Source organism: Puma concolor, chromosome C1 (genome assembly GCF_028749965.1).
Source record: "Puma concolor isolate L17-30 chromosome C1, mPumCon1.1.hap2, whole genome shotgun sequence".
NCBI classification, from domain to species: Eukaryota; Metazoa; Chordata; class Mammalia; order Carnivora; family Felidae; genus Puma; species Puma concolor.
This window is the reverse complement of record NC_141674.1, coordinates 12,635,866-12,650,594: the sequence shown is the minus strand read 5'-3', so window position 1 is coordinate 12,650,594 and position 14,729 is coordinate 12,635,866. Positions and strand designations below refer to the sequence as shown.

At 59.0% G+C, this 14,729-nt stretch overlaps 1 protein-coding gene across 12 annotated transcripts in view; it reads right to left on the bottom strand.

The window, feature by feature from the left end:
* The window catches only part of ARHGEF10L (Rho guanine nucleotide exchange factor 10 like), a 160,412-nt gene that overhangs the window by 42,848 nt on the left and 102,835 nt on the right, over positions 1 to 14,729 (bottom strand). For all 12 annotated transcript variants that reach the window (XM_086715822.1, XM_086715821.1, XM_086715825.1 and 9 more), the window contains 4 exons: positions 12,951 to 13,066; positions 12,266 to 12,393; positions 10,767 to 10,867; positions 2,730 to 2,851 (listed from right to left, as the gene is read on the bottom strand). In XM_086715822.1, coding sequence (XP_086571948.1) covers positions 2,730 to 2,851; positions 10,767 to 10,867; positions 12,266 to 12,393; positions 12,951 to 13,066 — 467 coding nt within the window. The remainder of the gene's footprint in view (positions 1 to 2,729; positions 2,852 to 10,766; positions 10,868 to 12,265; positions 12,394 to 12,950; positions 13,067 to 14,729) is intronic.

The window sequence follows — 14,729 nt, the reverse complement described above, 5'->3', positions numbered from 1 at the left end:
GGCGGATGATGGCTTCCCAGACAGGTAGGGGTTTCTTTCAGGGGGGCCCTGGGAGCCGCAGCTTGTCCCAGACTTTACTCAGCCCATGAACAGCCTGAGCCCTGGCAGTTGGGGAAAGGGGAAGGGGGGTTGGAAGTCACCCCAGATCAGTCTTCTCCGCAGGAGTCCTAGGACCAGATGAGCCACGGGCAGGGTGGACCCTGAACAGCCTGCACTCCATGGACTCTGCCCTTCTACCCCACCCCTGCCTGGCCCAAAAGGTACGTGAGAACGCCCGCCATGCTGGGAAAGAGCTCACAAGACCCAGCAGGGCCTCCCCATGAATCAATAAATAATCAATCAATAAATAAAGGCCTACAAAGGCTGACTTCCCCAAGCCCTATAGAAATGAACAGCATCTGTCCTTCCCCCCCGCCCCCCCCCCCCAGAAATGTTTGGTGGGGGGACCGACGCCAGGGAAAACATCAGCCAAGGCCGTGAGAGGCAGGAAAAGCAGGATGGGGCACGAGTCAAGAAAACTCTCCTTCCCCAGTGGGCGTGGGCAAGCCCTGCCTCTGAGGGCAGCTGGGGGGACCAGAGTTATCCATGGAGAAGTGCCTCGAACAGAGCCGGGCACAGATGCCTCACGAAAGGGCTTGCCACCATATTGTTGCTGCCGCTGCCCCGGCCGCTGCCCCCCCAGCAGCGCTGGGAAGCTCACCCGTCTCGCTCACTGCGCCCCTAAATCAGGCTGTGGCACGGGGAACACACCCCCATCTCCCGACACCACTTGCGGGTACACAAGCCCAAGACCCGTCACGTCCCTCCTGCCCCCGCGGCCGCCCTCTAAACCCTCATCAGATCAGTCAGCCCTACGCCGGCACACTCCCCAAATGTGTCCCCGTGTCCCCTGCCCACTGCCTCCTCTGGGACCAGGACAAGACGGAGGAGAGTGGGGCCGACACACTCCCACGTCGAAGGGAATATTATATATAACACAGTTTTGGGCAATAAAAATTAATGCCAAAAAACCCACGGTGAACAATCAGTGAGCCTGAAATAAAGACAGCAACGGTCTCTGCCCTGGCACGACTGTGCCTCACCCTGATCCCCGCCTGTCACTCACCCAATAAATGCAGCCAAGCCAAGGTCACAATTTGCTGATTTGCCTTTGTAAGTATTACCTTGAGAATTAGGATCAGGTGAGTTCTTGCTCCCCTTGCCCTAGTCTGGCCCTACCTCCACCTGTACCATGTCCTGCCACAGCTTGGTGGGACAACCCCCCACCCCCGGCCGCCAAGGTCCATATTGGTCTGTCTCTTGCCCCCTTCAGGAGCCACAGTTCACAACAGCCAGAGGAACCAGACGATCTTTCCAAAATGTACATCAGATCGTGCCGCTCCCGTGTGGAGCCATCCTTGGGGTTTCACCATCCTGAGAATGAAACCCAAACCCGACGAGCCGGGGAAGCTGGCTGGCCCACTGTGCCCACATCGACTTCACCGCCGGCCCCTCTGCCCGGCTCCCCGAGCTGCAGCTGCCCAGACTGTTCCTCTGGGCTGCCCTGTCTGTTTGGAATATCCTTCCCCTGGGCCCTCAAGGGACTGCAGCCTGCTTGCCGTTCAGGTCTCAGTTTAAAAGCCACCTCCTCCGTGAGACCCTCCCTGCCCCCTCGTCATGGGGCCCCACCTCTGTATCCATCACAGCTGACTTATTTTCTCTATAACACACATCACTCTTCTGCGTTTCCCTGTGTTAGCCGGGGTGCCACTGTCTGTCTCCAGGTTAAAAGCCACAGGAGGGTGGAGCCCTTGTATGTCTTGGTCACCACCATAAACCCAGCGTCCAGCACAGGGCCTGGCACACAGTAGGTGCTCAAAAATTATGTACAGAACAGACAAAAGAATGAATGAATGAATGAACGGACATCTCAAGGGCATGTATGCTTCGTGCCCCAGTCTACACCCCAATGAGCTTGTCTCTTGGGGCTTATGTATCTGGGCCGAGGTCCCAAGCCTGCTCCCGCTCCCCAAAGTTCACATGACCCCCTCACCCAGGGAGGAGGACGGGCAGGGATCACTCCAGATGGAGGGGCCAGGACATCGGGGACGGAAGCCAGTGGAGCAAGCGTCCCGGTGGTTAAGAACACGGGGGCTGGAATCAGGCGAAGTGAGGTTCCGATTCCTGGACCCATCACTACTGGCTGTGTTTTTAGAACTCATGCCGCCTATCTGTGCCTTAGTTTCCTAACCCATGAAACTAATCTAGAAACATCTATGCATGGGGTTCTTACAAATATTAAAACAAGAGAGTGGTGGCAAAGCGGGGGGGGGGGGGGGCGGAATACAGTAGGTGCTTGACAAATGGAGGCGTGGCGGCTGCAGCCAGAGACCAGCTCCCGGCTGGCGGCCTCATAAAGGGTCCAACCCACAGTCTGGCAGAGTCCCTTGGGCATATTCCGGTCTATCTTCTTAGCTGGAGTCGCACCATCAACTGATGAGATCACTGCTATTTGTTAGCTCAAAACCATGGAATTTTTCCATTCACTTGACCCACAGAAGGCGTCTATCCTCTTTGGTGGGAAAGCGGGCTCCTAGAGCAACAAAAGGTCTTGACCGACTCCGTCAGCGAGAGGTGGGGAAGCCGGGACTGCAGCCGGGCCCTCTCCAGCGGTGGGCACACCCTGGAAACTCTGGTTCCCCCAGGAGCCACCTTCGTGGTGGGCTCGGCGAGATCCATTCCACACTCACCTGCAGGCTGAGGCCCCGGGGGGAGAAGGCAGGAATGCAGCAGGCCAGGATGGGGCACCAGAACGGGGCTCTGCTTTTCTTGTCCTCGTCCGGACACAGCCAGCCCGGCTGGTTCTCCTCCCCTACAGCAAGAGGAAGGAGGTGGGTCAAGCCGGTCAGAGCCCCGCAAAGCCCAGGGGGCCACCCCCAGCCCCACGCCTGCCCAGCCAAGAGGAAAGGTGACCTCACTCCATGGTCATGGCTGTGGGTCCCGAACAGCGAGTTGGGAAACCTAAGGCTTGGGTCCTGGAGACGAGAAAGGGTTTCAAAAAGCATGTGACGCTGAGCACAGTCCCCAGGCCCTGCTGCCTTCATTGAGAGCTTCCGGACATGCTTCTAGAGGTGGGAGATGGCCCCCCAAACAGGCTGAAAGATGATGCAGCCATGCCGCTCTCCGCCTGACTCTGAGGATGACGGTCAAGAGGATGACTCCCTCCTGCTCCCTTCGAGACCTACCCTGAGTCCCGGGTGGTCATCTGCCTCCAAGTCCCCAGGCCAGCTGGACACTGAGGCCCCGACCCTGGACTCACATCTGGACACCACTGCACTCACATCTGCCAAACTACACCCTGACACGTCTCCTCCCCATGGGTCAGGGCTCCCTCACACGGCACCACCTCCAAGAAGTCCTCCCTGACCACCCTGCCTACGATGGCCCCCTCTCTCGGAAACCGGTTCTAAAGACCACATCTTATCTCCTGCATCGCCTCACTTCAATCTAAAATCATAAAGACCACATCTTATCTCCCTCATCGCCTCACCTCAATCTAAAATCATTTTGTCTGTTTCCTGGTTTATGGTCTGTCTCCTTAGGTCTCTGGAATGTGACCTCGAGGCAGCAAGACCTGGTCTGTCTTGTTTGCCACGGTCTCCCTGGCACCCAGCGTGCTGGAATGCTCCGCGAGCACGGACGGATGGGGTGAATGAAAAGCGGGGGCGGGGGGGGGGGGGGCGTAAGCGAGCAGGTGGAACTCTCCCTGCACAGGAGCCCAGCCTTCTTTGCACCCCACGTGGGGACAGCAGGGGCACGGTGCTACAGACACGTTCCCAGGCCTCGCTTTCACAACAATCGAGCACAATCAGGATCACGATGTTCGCTTTAAGGGCAACGACGCCGAGACCGACCCTTGAGGATTAGGTAACGGGCTAGGTCACGTGCATGGCCTGGTGGCAGAGTCCAGGTGGGGACCTGGGTCTGTCCGACACAAATGCCATCTCCCAGCAACCAGCCCCCCGCTGAGGCCCGTGGGTATCACCGACCCTGGACAGCCAGCAGGTAGCTCTGCCCTGGAAAGGGAGAGCCAGAGGCACAGGACAGAGTGCCCCAGGGGACAGGGGCCACTGAACGCAACGCCAGCAGGCTGAGCTTCGGGCCTGGGAGGAGAGGTCTTCTGCAGAAGGGTTGTGACGGCGGCCATCCCCACCCATGAGTCCACTCAGTGTCAAGGAGGAAGCTGGAACCCGGGCCCACCCTGGACCAGCCAAGCAAGGGTCAGCTCAGCCCCACAGGGCCCACCAGCCAGACGGGCTTCCCGTGCTCACTACTGTCCCCTACAGTCGTTCCGCCCCGACAGCCAGAGCCATCCCACTGAGCTTCCACTGGACTTCGCCATTCCCGCATCCATCGAGTCCCATCCACTTGGAGTAAAATCCAACCCTTCCAGAACTGTGAGGACACTCCTTCCCTCGCAGCCTCCTCCCTCGGTCACAGGCTCCACTGCCCTGGGCTCTCCTCAGCAACTTAGACAGGCCCAGGATGTTCCCTCCACGTGGAAAGCTGTCCTCTGCCCTCCAGGCCTGGCTCCTCGCCTCCTGTCACCTTCTGGGAGCAGCCCTAAGTGACCATCACTGTCCCCTGCCCCTCCATCACCTGCCATCTCAGCCCCTGGTCTGTCGTGGCCCTTAACACAGTTTCTGGTGCTTTTACTGACTTGCCTCTTTTTTCCTCTGTGTGCATAAATGTGTGTGCATGCGTGTGTGCACAAGTCTGTGTGCATGTGTGTGTACCTCCATAAGTGTGGGTGTAAGTGCGTGTGTGCATGCGTGAGTGTGTATCTACATAAGTGTGTGCGCGGGAGTGTGTGTGGGAGTGTGTGTGTGCATGCATGTGTGTGCATGAGTGTGTGCACAAGTCTGTGCATGCGTGTGTACCTCCGTAGGTGTGGGTGTGCGTGCATGTGTGCATGTGTGAGTGTACCTACATAAGTGAGTGTGCGGAAGTGTGTACAGGAGTGTGTGTGTGCATGAGTGTGTGTGCACGGGAGTGTGTGTGCGCGAGCATGTGCATGAGTGTGTGTGGGAGTGTGTGCGTGCATGAGTGTGTGCACAAGTCTGTGCATGCGTGTGTACCTGCGTTAAGTGTAGGTGTTGGTGTGCGTGCGCATGTGCATGCACGTGTGTGCGTTGAGTGTGTGCCTACATAAGTGTGTGTGAGTGGGTGTGCGTGCATGAGTGTGTGCGTGTTTGTGCGCATGTGTGCCCACGGGCTCCCCGACTACGCCTGTGTTCCGTGTGAGGTATGTCGGTCGTACCTCAATAAAGTGGCTTTTAAAAATGCCACCGCCACCACAGAAAGGTGGCGTCTCCGTGTGGGTCACGGCAAGAGCAGCTGGGACGAGGTGGCAGGAGGCGATGCTCGTCCAAGACATCCGTAAATGTCGGGCATCACCACGTGCGCAAGAGGCCTCTGCTTCGCCAGAGGCGCCAGCCCTCCGCCCCACTGGCTCCTGGAGGCAGAGTCCAACGAAGCCGGATCCCGTCACTGAGGAGACGAGGCCACCACGGAAAGGCCAACTACGGCATGGCCCAGGCACCCTCACAACAGTGCCGACGTGCCCCACACGGCACGGATTACAAGGCTCTGCCCCGCATGAGGCTTCGTTTCGTCCTTGGGGCCGCCGGGAGTGGTCGGTGATCGCGTCCCCCTCCTACCCCAGAGGGGACCGGAGGCCAGGAGGAGAAGCCCAACGCTGGGCCCAGGAGGCAGGGGACCGACCAGCGGGGGCACCCTGCCTGGGCCTGCAGCACGGGGTGTGACAGCCCAGACCGCCCGCCCTGCGGGGCAGCCGCCTCCGCCTCCACCTCGGCAGGGGACATCACCACACGGCGTCCTGGACAAGCCCCCGGCCGGCAACAAACGAAGATAGATGGGACTCGAGTCCGCCCTGCTCTCAGGGAGCTTAGGGTCACGCAGCCCCCCGCCCAGGCCCCACGAGAGCCCTGCAGGCCACTCAAACAGACCGCCCCCGCCCCCCCCCCCCCCCCGGGGGCTCCAGCTCCTTCCGGGAGCCCAGCCTGTGAACATCAGCCCTTCCCCCCACGCCCACGGCCCACTGAGTCCCGGCAATTTATTATTATATATTTTTTTAATGATCTGACCTTCTCCTTCCAGATGGTGCCTTCCCTGCCTGCGATCGCGAACGTTAAAAGAAAATGGAGTTGTTGCTCCCCATCTGCCACTGCCATTGTTCCTGTCACAAAACCAGAGCGGCTGAGACCAAATTAGAAGGCTGTTGCGGTCGAAAATTGAGAGCCCGCTCGGGATAAGTGACATTAAGAACTGGCAGCATCGGCAAGGCCTCGAGTTCCAACTGACATTAAGTGGGGGCTTATTTAGAGCCCAGCTCTGTTTGTCGGCACCCACCGAACACGAGAGCACCCCAGGGGGCAGCGGGGGGGGGGGGGGGGAGCTCCGGGGCTGGAGGCCACGTCCCTTTCCACTCCCCCCACCTCACAACCCCACCTGCGGCTGGAGGCGGACTCTGCCAGGAAGCCCCTGGCAGATCCCCCAGCCGCCTCCAGCTCGCTGTGCGACACAGAGCAGACACTTAACCTCTCTGAGTCTGTGGCCTCATCTGGAGGATGGGGGAAATGCCTCCAGCCATTCAGTGTCATCGTGAGCACTGGGAAGAAAGGATTTGATGCCTGGCATGTGCGAGGCCCGCAGGAAATGAAGCTCACGGAGATCACCGTCCCCGAGGGGAGGAGTCTAAGGGTATGCTCGAGGGCGGCCACCGCGTCTCCACCATGCTGAGCCCCCGGCCCCGCCCTGCTTCTCTACCCCAACCTGCCCCCAAAGCCTTCCTGTGCTCATTCCCAGCGCTGTGCCTATCCTGCCACCACTAGCCCCAGGGGGACAGGCCGGACCACCCTTCTCTACCTTCCAAATCCGAGGCTGCCCTCGAGGCCCTCTCATGCCCCCGGTGCCACGGAGATGCCGCTGGCCACAGTCACGGACGTGGGGGGCCGGTGGGACCTCGGCACCCCTCTTTTCCCAATACCCCCCATCGTGGAGACGGAGAGACACTGGTGCCCCGAGAGGCCAGGTGAATGGCCGTGGTCGGCCAGCTGGGCTAATACCCCTCCAGAGGGCAGACCCGAGGGCTGGGGCAGGTCCCGGCGCCCGCCTCTGCACTGGTTGAGGGTTAGTGGAGATGAGAGTTCAGCACGTGGCCTGGGCCACGCTCAGGATCCTTCACTGGCTCGCAGTCAGGTGGAACAGAGGCCGGGTAGAAACCAGATCAGGATGCTGTCCAGCTCTCACTGCCACGAGGAACAGCCGCCCGTCCCATCCAGAGTTTAAGTTCCACGCACCTGGCCCTGGTGTTCTGGAAATGCGGCCCCTTCTTCCACCTGCCTGCTTCTCTCCCCATCACTCATCAGCTCTGGTCACCACAGGACCTTTGCACTTGCTCTTCTGAAGCCTAGACTGCTTCGGCTTCAGATGTCGCCTCCTCAGAGGCCCTCCCTGACAGCAGCCCTGGCCCCCAGGCTCGGTGACCGTCATGCCACCCAGCTGTGTCCCCTAAACAGCACCGTCTCCCCCTGTTGATTTGCCCCTCGTGTAATATCTGTCTGCCCCTCATAAATTATAGGTTCTGTCCGTGAGGACGAGGGCTGGAAAATTAACCAACTCAGACACAGCGAGGAGTGGGGGCCCAGGCCGTGCCTTCGAGGATGTATCCTGGAGAACCTGGGGGCAGCCGGCAGCCTGCCCAGCCCGGGTCCTCTGGGAAGAGGAGAATAAGGACTGTGGTAGGAGAGGCCCCAGGGGTCTGTGGGGTGGAAAAGCCAGGAATACAGCACTTGGAGGGCTTCAGGTGAGGGGACATGGGAAGGTGGAACCAGAAGCCCACAGCCACGCCTCTCCCTCCTCTGGGGGAAAGAGGTCCCAGCTCTTTTTTGGAGACTTTATGAATAGGAAACTAATTGGCAGAGGGTGGGAAGGTGTCCCACCCCCGTTCTGTGCTGAATCGTATGCGACCTCAACCCGGTCACTTCCCCGTCTAGGCGACGCGGGTGCCCCCCGTCCTCAGAGTTTCTTCCACGTGCCAGGTGCTGGCCTCCCCGAATAGGCACAAGAGCCCCGTGAGGGCACTGGCTTTATCCCCCCTTTCTGGTGGAGACAGGCCTCTGAAGGCTCAATCATCGGCCCAGGATCGCAGAGCTGGTAAAGGGACAGAACTGGGAAATGAAAGCCAGGCAGCCCGGATCCATTTCACAAGGCCCGAAGACCCCAAAATGTAAGAGGGGACAGGACCACGGGAGCTCTAGTCCAAGTTACCAGGAGGGAGCCTGCCTTTCCCCAGAGCGCATGGCACAGTGGGGGCCCCAGTGGGATGTGAAACGGGTCCCCAGATGCCCCGGGGCACCCTGGCCTTTCCTCCCAAGGGGCAGGACCCCCCCCCCCCCCCGCCCACGCTGAATCCCAGGCACCCCCATTCCGGTCCTCTCCTTTCTCAATGTGGTAGTCAGGAAAAGAGGAAGACGGGGGGGGGGGGGGGGGGATTAAAGGAATCACATCCTTTGTGAATAAATGTTTTTAACATATTCTATTACTAACAGGCTCGTATTATCCCCCACCCCACCCAACCAGGCACTGCAGATAAAAAAAAAAAAAAAAAACTGGCAAAATAAAAGGAACAAATTATTCAAGCCCCAGGGGAACCCAGGCTTTCAAATAAGATTTCAAATGACTCTCCTTCCATTAAAACTTTTGCTGCAGTGAAACCGCGTGGAGTATAAAGCGGCTGAGCGTCACAGGCAGCCGAGAAAGGAGAGGCTCACCCCGTTCAGCCCGTCTCCCTCCAACGCCAAAGCCCAAGCCCCACTCAGCAAAGCAGCAGGAGACTGACCCGCCTTTAGAGCAGGTGTAAAATCGGCTCAGGCGCGCCCGAGACCAAAGTGCTCCCAAAGTGCTCCGCGGGCCTGCGGGGGAGTCACGTCAGCCTTCCTGGGGCGAGCGCTCCCACAGCGGGGCTGGCTCTGCTTGAAATCCTCTCTCCTCCCTCCGCAGCCCTCCTGGTCACCCAGAAACATCCAGCGGAGGCCTGTGCCGCATCAGCAACAGGTCCAAGAAGGGACTGGCTCCCCCAGCGCAACCATCTCCTCCCCATTCCCTCCCGCCTCCACATGCCCTCTGGGCCCAGCAGGCAGAGTGATCCACTCAAGTGGAACCCAGTTCAGGGGGCTGTCCAGCTCTCACTGCCATGAGGAACAGCCGCCCGTCCCATCCAGAGTTTAAGTTCCACGCACCTGGCCCTGGTGTTCTGGAAATGCGGCCCCTTCTTCCACCTGCCTGCTTCTCTCCCCATCACTCATCAGCTCTGGTCACCACAGGACCTTTGCACTTGCTCTTCTGAAGCCTAGACTGCTTCGGCTTCAGATGTCGCCTCCTCAGAGGCCCTCCCTGACGGCAGCCCTGGCCCCCAGGCTCGGTGACCGTCATGCCGCCCAGCTGTGTCCCCTAAACAGCACCGCCTCCCCCTGTTGATTTGCCCCTCGTGTAATATCTGTCTGCCCCTCATAAATTATAGTTTCCTTGACAGCAGAGATCTTTCAGTTTTCGTCACCGCTCTTTCCCCCCAGGCCTAAACTCACAGTAAAGACTCACTCAAGATTTTTGAATTGATGAAAGCCAGTGACAAAGGTCCTAACCTCTTCCCAGAAATGTTTCAAAGCCTAGAAAAAGATCACTAGAAACGACAACCAACAATGAAAAAGCAAACAACAACAACAAAAATGTCCCTGCCACCGGCCGGAGGCAGCAAATAGGAATGCTAGTGCGTCACAGGATATGGCAGTGCTGAATGACAAGGACCCAGGCCTTTTGTCAATTCAAAACGAGGACAAAGAAAGTAATGACAACTTAACAGATGTGTTTTGCAGACAGAAACTCTCCAACGTGAGAAGGCAGAGAGACAACGGTCCAGACTGGGCTCTGGGGGCCGAGGGCACAGGGTCTGAACCCCAGCTCAGCCCCTTCCTTCTAGGTGAGCTCGGGGAAGTCACTGGCCCTCTCTGGGCCTCAGAACCCTCTCCAGTAAAAGGGGGATCACGACAGACTTGCCTCCTAGGGTCATCGTCAGTGTGAAATGAAAGAGATGTGTGTAAAATGCGCAGAAAAATGCCCCAGAGGAAACGCTGTCCACACATGTCTGGTATTTACCTACGTGATTATCGCAGGGGGAGTAAGAGAAAGAGATCACAAGGAGGTCCTGTTTGAGAATCAGTTTAATCTCACCCGCACCGTGTGGCGTTTTTCTTTTGGTAGCAGCTTTACTGACACAGAAGGGGGTGGCCACGAAACCGCCCTTCTCTAGCGTTGACGTCACTGGTTTCTAGCACGTTCTGAGTGGAGCGACCATCACCACTACCTATTTCTAGAACACTTTCGTCACCCCCCCCCCACCAAAAGAAACCCCCTCAGCAGCCACGTTCCAACCGCCCTCCCCGAGGTCATTTATATGGTGAACTGCCATCACTTGATAGATGGGGAAACTGAGGCTCAGAGAGGAGCAGTGGCTTGTCCAGGGTTACGAGGCAAAGCCTCAGCGCTCAGAACTGGCTCCGGTATTTCTCCACCGCACGACCTCCCTCCAACTCAGAAGCCCCCCGCCCCCACGTGCACGCGCACACGCACACACACACGCACACACACCCAGGCCTCCCGGCTCCGCATTCCTGTCTCCTGGGCCCTTTCCCCGGGCCTTTACTCACGGAGTCCAATCTTGGCCAGGTGCAACCTGTTGACCCAGGAGATCTTGCTCAGGGGGTTGGGGGTGATGAAGACCACCATGAAGCTGATGGGGCGGCCAGATCTGCGGCAAGAGGGTGACAAGCGTGAGTGAGTGTCCACAGCGAGCACCCAGCTCTTCCCTCGACCACGCGCACTCGCAGCGGCACTGACTCTGCTCGGAGCACCGAAGGGTGGCCAGAAAGGCTGGCGGCCGGCAAAGCCGAGGTCTCCTGGGGGAGGGGTCCCTCCACCCACCGTGGCCCCAGAATGGAGGTCCCTCCCCAAAGTGATCAGGCCGCGTTCCGCAGCCCAGCCTCCGGCACCTGCCCTGCCCGGGCTCCCCGGTCAGCTCTCCACGGGCCTGTCAGACACACGAGCATGTCCGACCGGGAGCCCGTGCAGGCAGGAAAGGGCCCTCTCGGACTCCCAGGACCGGGCACAGTGTAGGTATCCAGCAGACATTTGTGGAATGGACGCACGAGTGAATGAAGCCGGGAATGAATGAGGTTGTGCCCAGGCTTGGGCAGCTAGGGGCCGCTGTTGTCACAACACTGTCCCCTCACCTTGGAGCAGCGCCCTCAGAGTCCTCTGGGGCAGGCTCTCCGCCAGGAGCCATCCCGGGAGGCAGGCAAGGCTAGTGTCACCAACTCCGCACAGAGAAAGGGGTGCGGGGGCAGGAAGGGGCTGCGAGAGGCCACTCAGCAGGGGCGTGGCAGATTGGGATTACGGCTCAGGGCCCTGCCTCTCTGCCTCTGAGACCCTAGCCTGGAGCCTCGTCTCCTGGGCTCCCGGGCTGGTGGCCCTCCCTCGAACGACAGTGCTCCCTCTCCATGCAGCCAGTGTGCTTGGAACCCTCTGTCCCCCACCGTCCCCTCATCCTCGAGGTCAAACGCAGGCCGTGGGCCCCTCATTGTGCCAGCCCAGGCTTCAGAGCCAGAGCCCGTCAGAACCTGGCTCAACCGCCTACTCTGTGGCCATGGGGCGATCCAACAGCTCTTTGGGCCTCGCCACCCTCATCTGCAAAATGGGGCTCAGATACCTTTCCTCACCTCTGCTAGATCTGTCATCAATTCCACAAACATCAGCGGAGGGTCTAGGGAACCCCAGCGCCTGTGTGGGCATCTGGGGGGAGGCCGGAGACCCAGCCTCGGTCCAAGAGGAGACCCAGGGCCCGGTCCCGGGGCTCTGCACAGTCTGAAGTGAGTGACAAGGTCACCGCACAAACAGAGCCAACCGACAGCAGAGGGTCTGAGTCCTCAGTCTCCTAGCAGAGGACGGGCCCAAGTATGAATCCGTCATTCATTCGTTCGTTCGTGCGTTCATTCCACAAGGAGCACCCACTCCGCGCCAAATGCTGTGCTGGGCAGGGCCCACGGTGTGCACAAACCCGTCACCCGTCACCACCCTGATAAGCAGATCGGCTCCAGGTGCCACCTCTCGGGAGCACCCCCCTTTCAGCGCTGTCCACTCCCCATCTCACTTGTCAGGTTTTCCAGGAAGCAGGAGCCTGAGACGGCACTTGTTGGCCGAGTGGATCTCCTCCTCCTTCACCCGCATTAGCCTCTGCAGGGCCAGGCACCAGTCTTGAGCCACGGTCATGTTCAGGTTCTAGGGTTGAGGAGGCCAGCGAGGTCACCACACAGCCGGCCGGCTCCCCAAAAGCCACACAGGACCCTGCAGCATTCAGGGTGCCCAGAGGGACAGGAGCCGGGAGGTCCGAGAGCTCGACAGGGGCCACCCGCTCAGCCATAGCGGGTGACCGGCTCCCCGCTGCAGACCCCGAGTAAGCTCCCCCAGCCCGGGGTTCAGACCCCACCTGGCACCCCTCCTTTGAGAGGGACATGACCTCCCAGCCGGCTTCTTCTCCAGCCCGGGCTGAGGTCCAGGAAGGGGCTGCTAGATGGACTAGTCATCGTGCAGAGAAGAAAAACGTCACCACGCAGCCAGCCCCCACTCAATCCGAATCAGAACCTCCACCCAAACCAGAGGCCGCACACCAGACCTCCAGGGAGCCACGGGGAGCTTTGGCCACTCGTGCTGACTGTGGGAATTCGGAAGCCAGGAGCATGCCTGGGGCCTGGGCTAAGACAGGAGCCCTCTCCCACTTTGCCTGCTGAGTCTGGGCGCTGCCCAGAGCCCAACGAAGCCGGGCCAGTGCTGCGTACCTGGTAGGTGCCGTGCAGCGTGCTGATGAGGAAGGTTATCTGCTCTACAACAGCCAGGTCCTTCTGCAGATCCTGCAGCTCCTGGAAGAGGCGCGGGGGGCCGAAATACACCTTATCTGGACGGAGAAGAGACCCAACTCAACTTCAGGGGTGGAGAAGGTGCCAACAAGGACCCAAGCGTCCACTCACCGCACAGGAGAAGACCTGTCGCCCCGGAGATATGGCGCTAGAGACACAGAAGGAAGCATTACCAGGCTCTTGCCCCGGTGGAGCCCCTAGTCTACTAGGGGGACAAGTGTCACCACAGGTGGTTTAGCACCTAGGGTCTGGGCCACACTCAAAGGGTCACAGGAGGCCAGAAGATCGAGACCCAACTGTGCCTGCAAGCGGTGAGGAACCTTCACGGGGCTGGGGATGCGACGGGCACAGCCAGAAAGGAGAACGGCACGTACAAAGGCACTGTGGCTGGAGGAAACCCAGAAAAGGCAAGTTGTTCAAAGATGTGCCAGGGACCTACTGGGTGCCAGATTCTCTTGCAGGTGTTGGTGACGTAGCTGCAAAGCAGACAGATAGGGTCCCTGCTCTCGTGGAGCTTATGAACCAAGTGACGGGGGACAGGGGCAGCAGCCAATTAACAGCAATTAAGAACAATGATGGAAGGCACTAGGGAGAAAGACATCAGGGCGCGGGGACGGTGAGGGTGTCCAGACCTCTGGTGATCACACACACGTGGTAAGTACTGGGGCCACGTGGGGAAATCCTTGAATGCGGAGACAGGGAATGTGGGCTGTAGCCTCTAGGCCATGGTTCCTCAAGCTGAGGTCTTATGGAATCCCAGGGGAGGGCTTATCTGGGGGTTTAGAGGACTATCTAGAAAACAGATGCACATCCATGGGGCGCCTGGGTGGCTCAGTCAGTTAAGCGGCCGACTTCGGCTCAGGTCACGATCTCGCGGTCCGTGAGTTCGAGCCCCGCGTCGGGCTCTGGGCTGATGGCTCAGAGCCGGGAGCCTGTTTCAGATTCTGTGTCTGCCTCTCTCTGACCCTCCCCTGTTCATGCTCTGTCTCTCCCTGTCTCAAAAATAAATAAACGTTAAAAAAAAAAAAAAAGAAAACAGATGCACATCCACGGGGCGCCTGGGTGGCTCAGTCGGTTAAGCGCCCGGCTCTTGCTTTCGGCGCAGGTCACTATCTCACGGTTCGCGGGTGAGCCCCGCATCAGGCTCTGCGCTGACAGCATGGGGCCTGCTCGCTCGCTCTCTCTCTCTCCCACTCTCTCTCAAAATCAATAAATAAACACATTTTTTACAAATTAAAAAAAAAAAAAAAAGACCAGATGCACATCCTGAGTCACCCGGATACCGTGACTTTCAAGCCGCATTTTGCTGCGTGGGGTCAGGGCTCCTGTGGACTCTGGTAGTGAGTGGTCAGGCAGGGACGGAGCAGAAGCGAGGTGTGCAGGGGAGGGAGGTAACGCACTCACACCAAAAGAGAGGCAAGAACAGACTCGCCAGCGGCCCGGACGGGTGAGCCGGTGGGGAGTGCGGGTCACCGTCCACATGCCCTGGGGTGCGCGCAGGTGTGGACAAACCCAAAAGAACCTGGCCCAGAAGAGGGCCACGCCCACGGCGTGAGCGATTTGGTTCCGGCAAAACAACATCATTCATCACGTTCACGCTGTTAATTTGAATTTCACTGTTTTGAGGCTTCATTTTTATTCCATTTGTGATTTCGTTTTGGCTTTATGGTTGTTCAAGGGACATACGAGCATAAGGAGCTT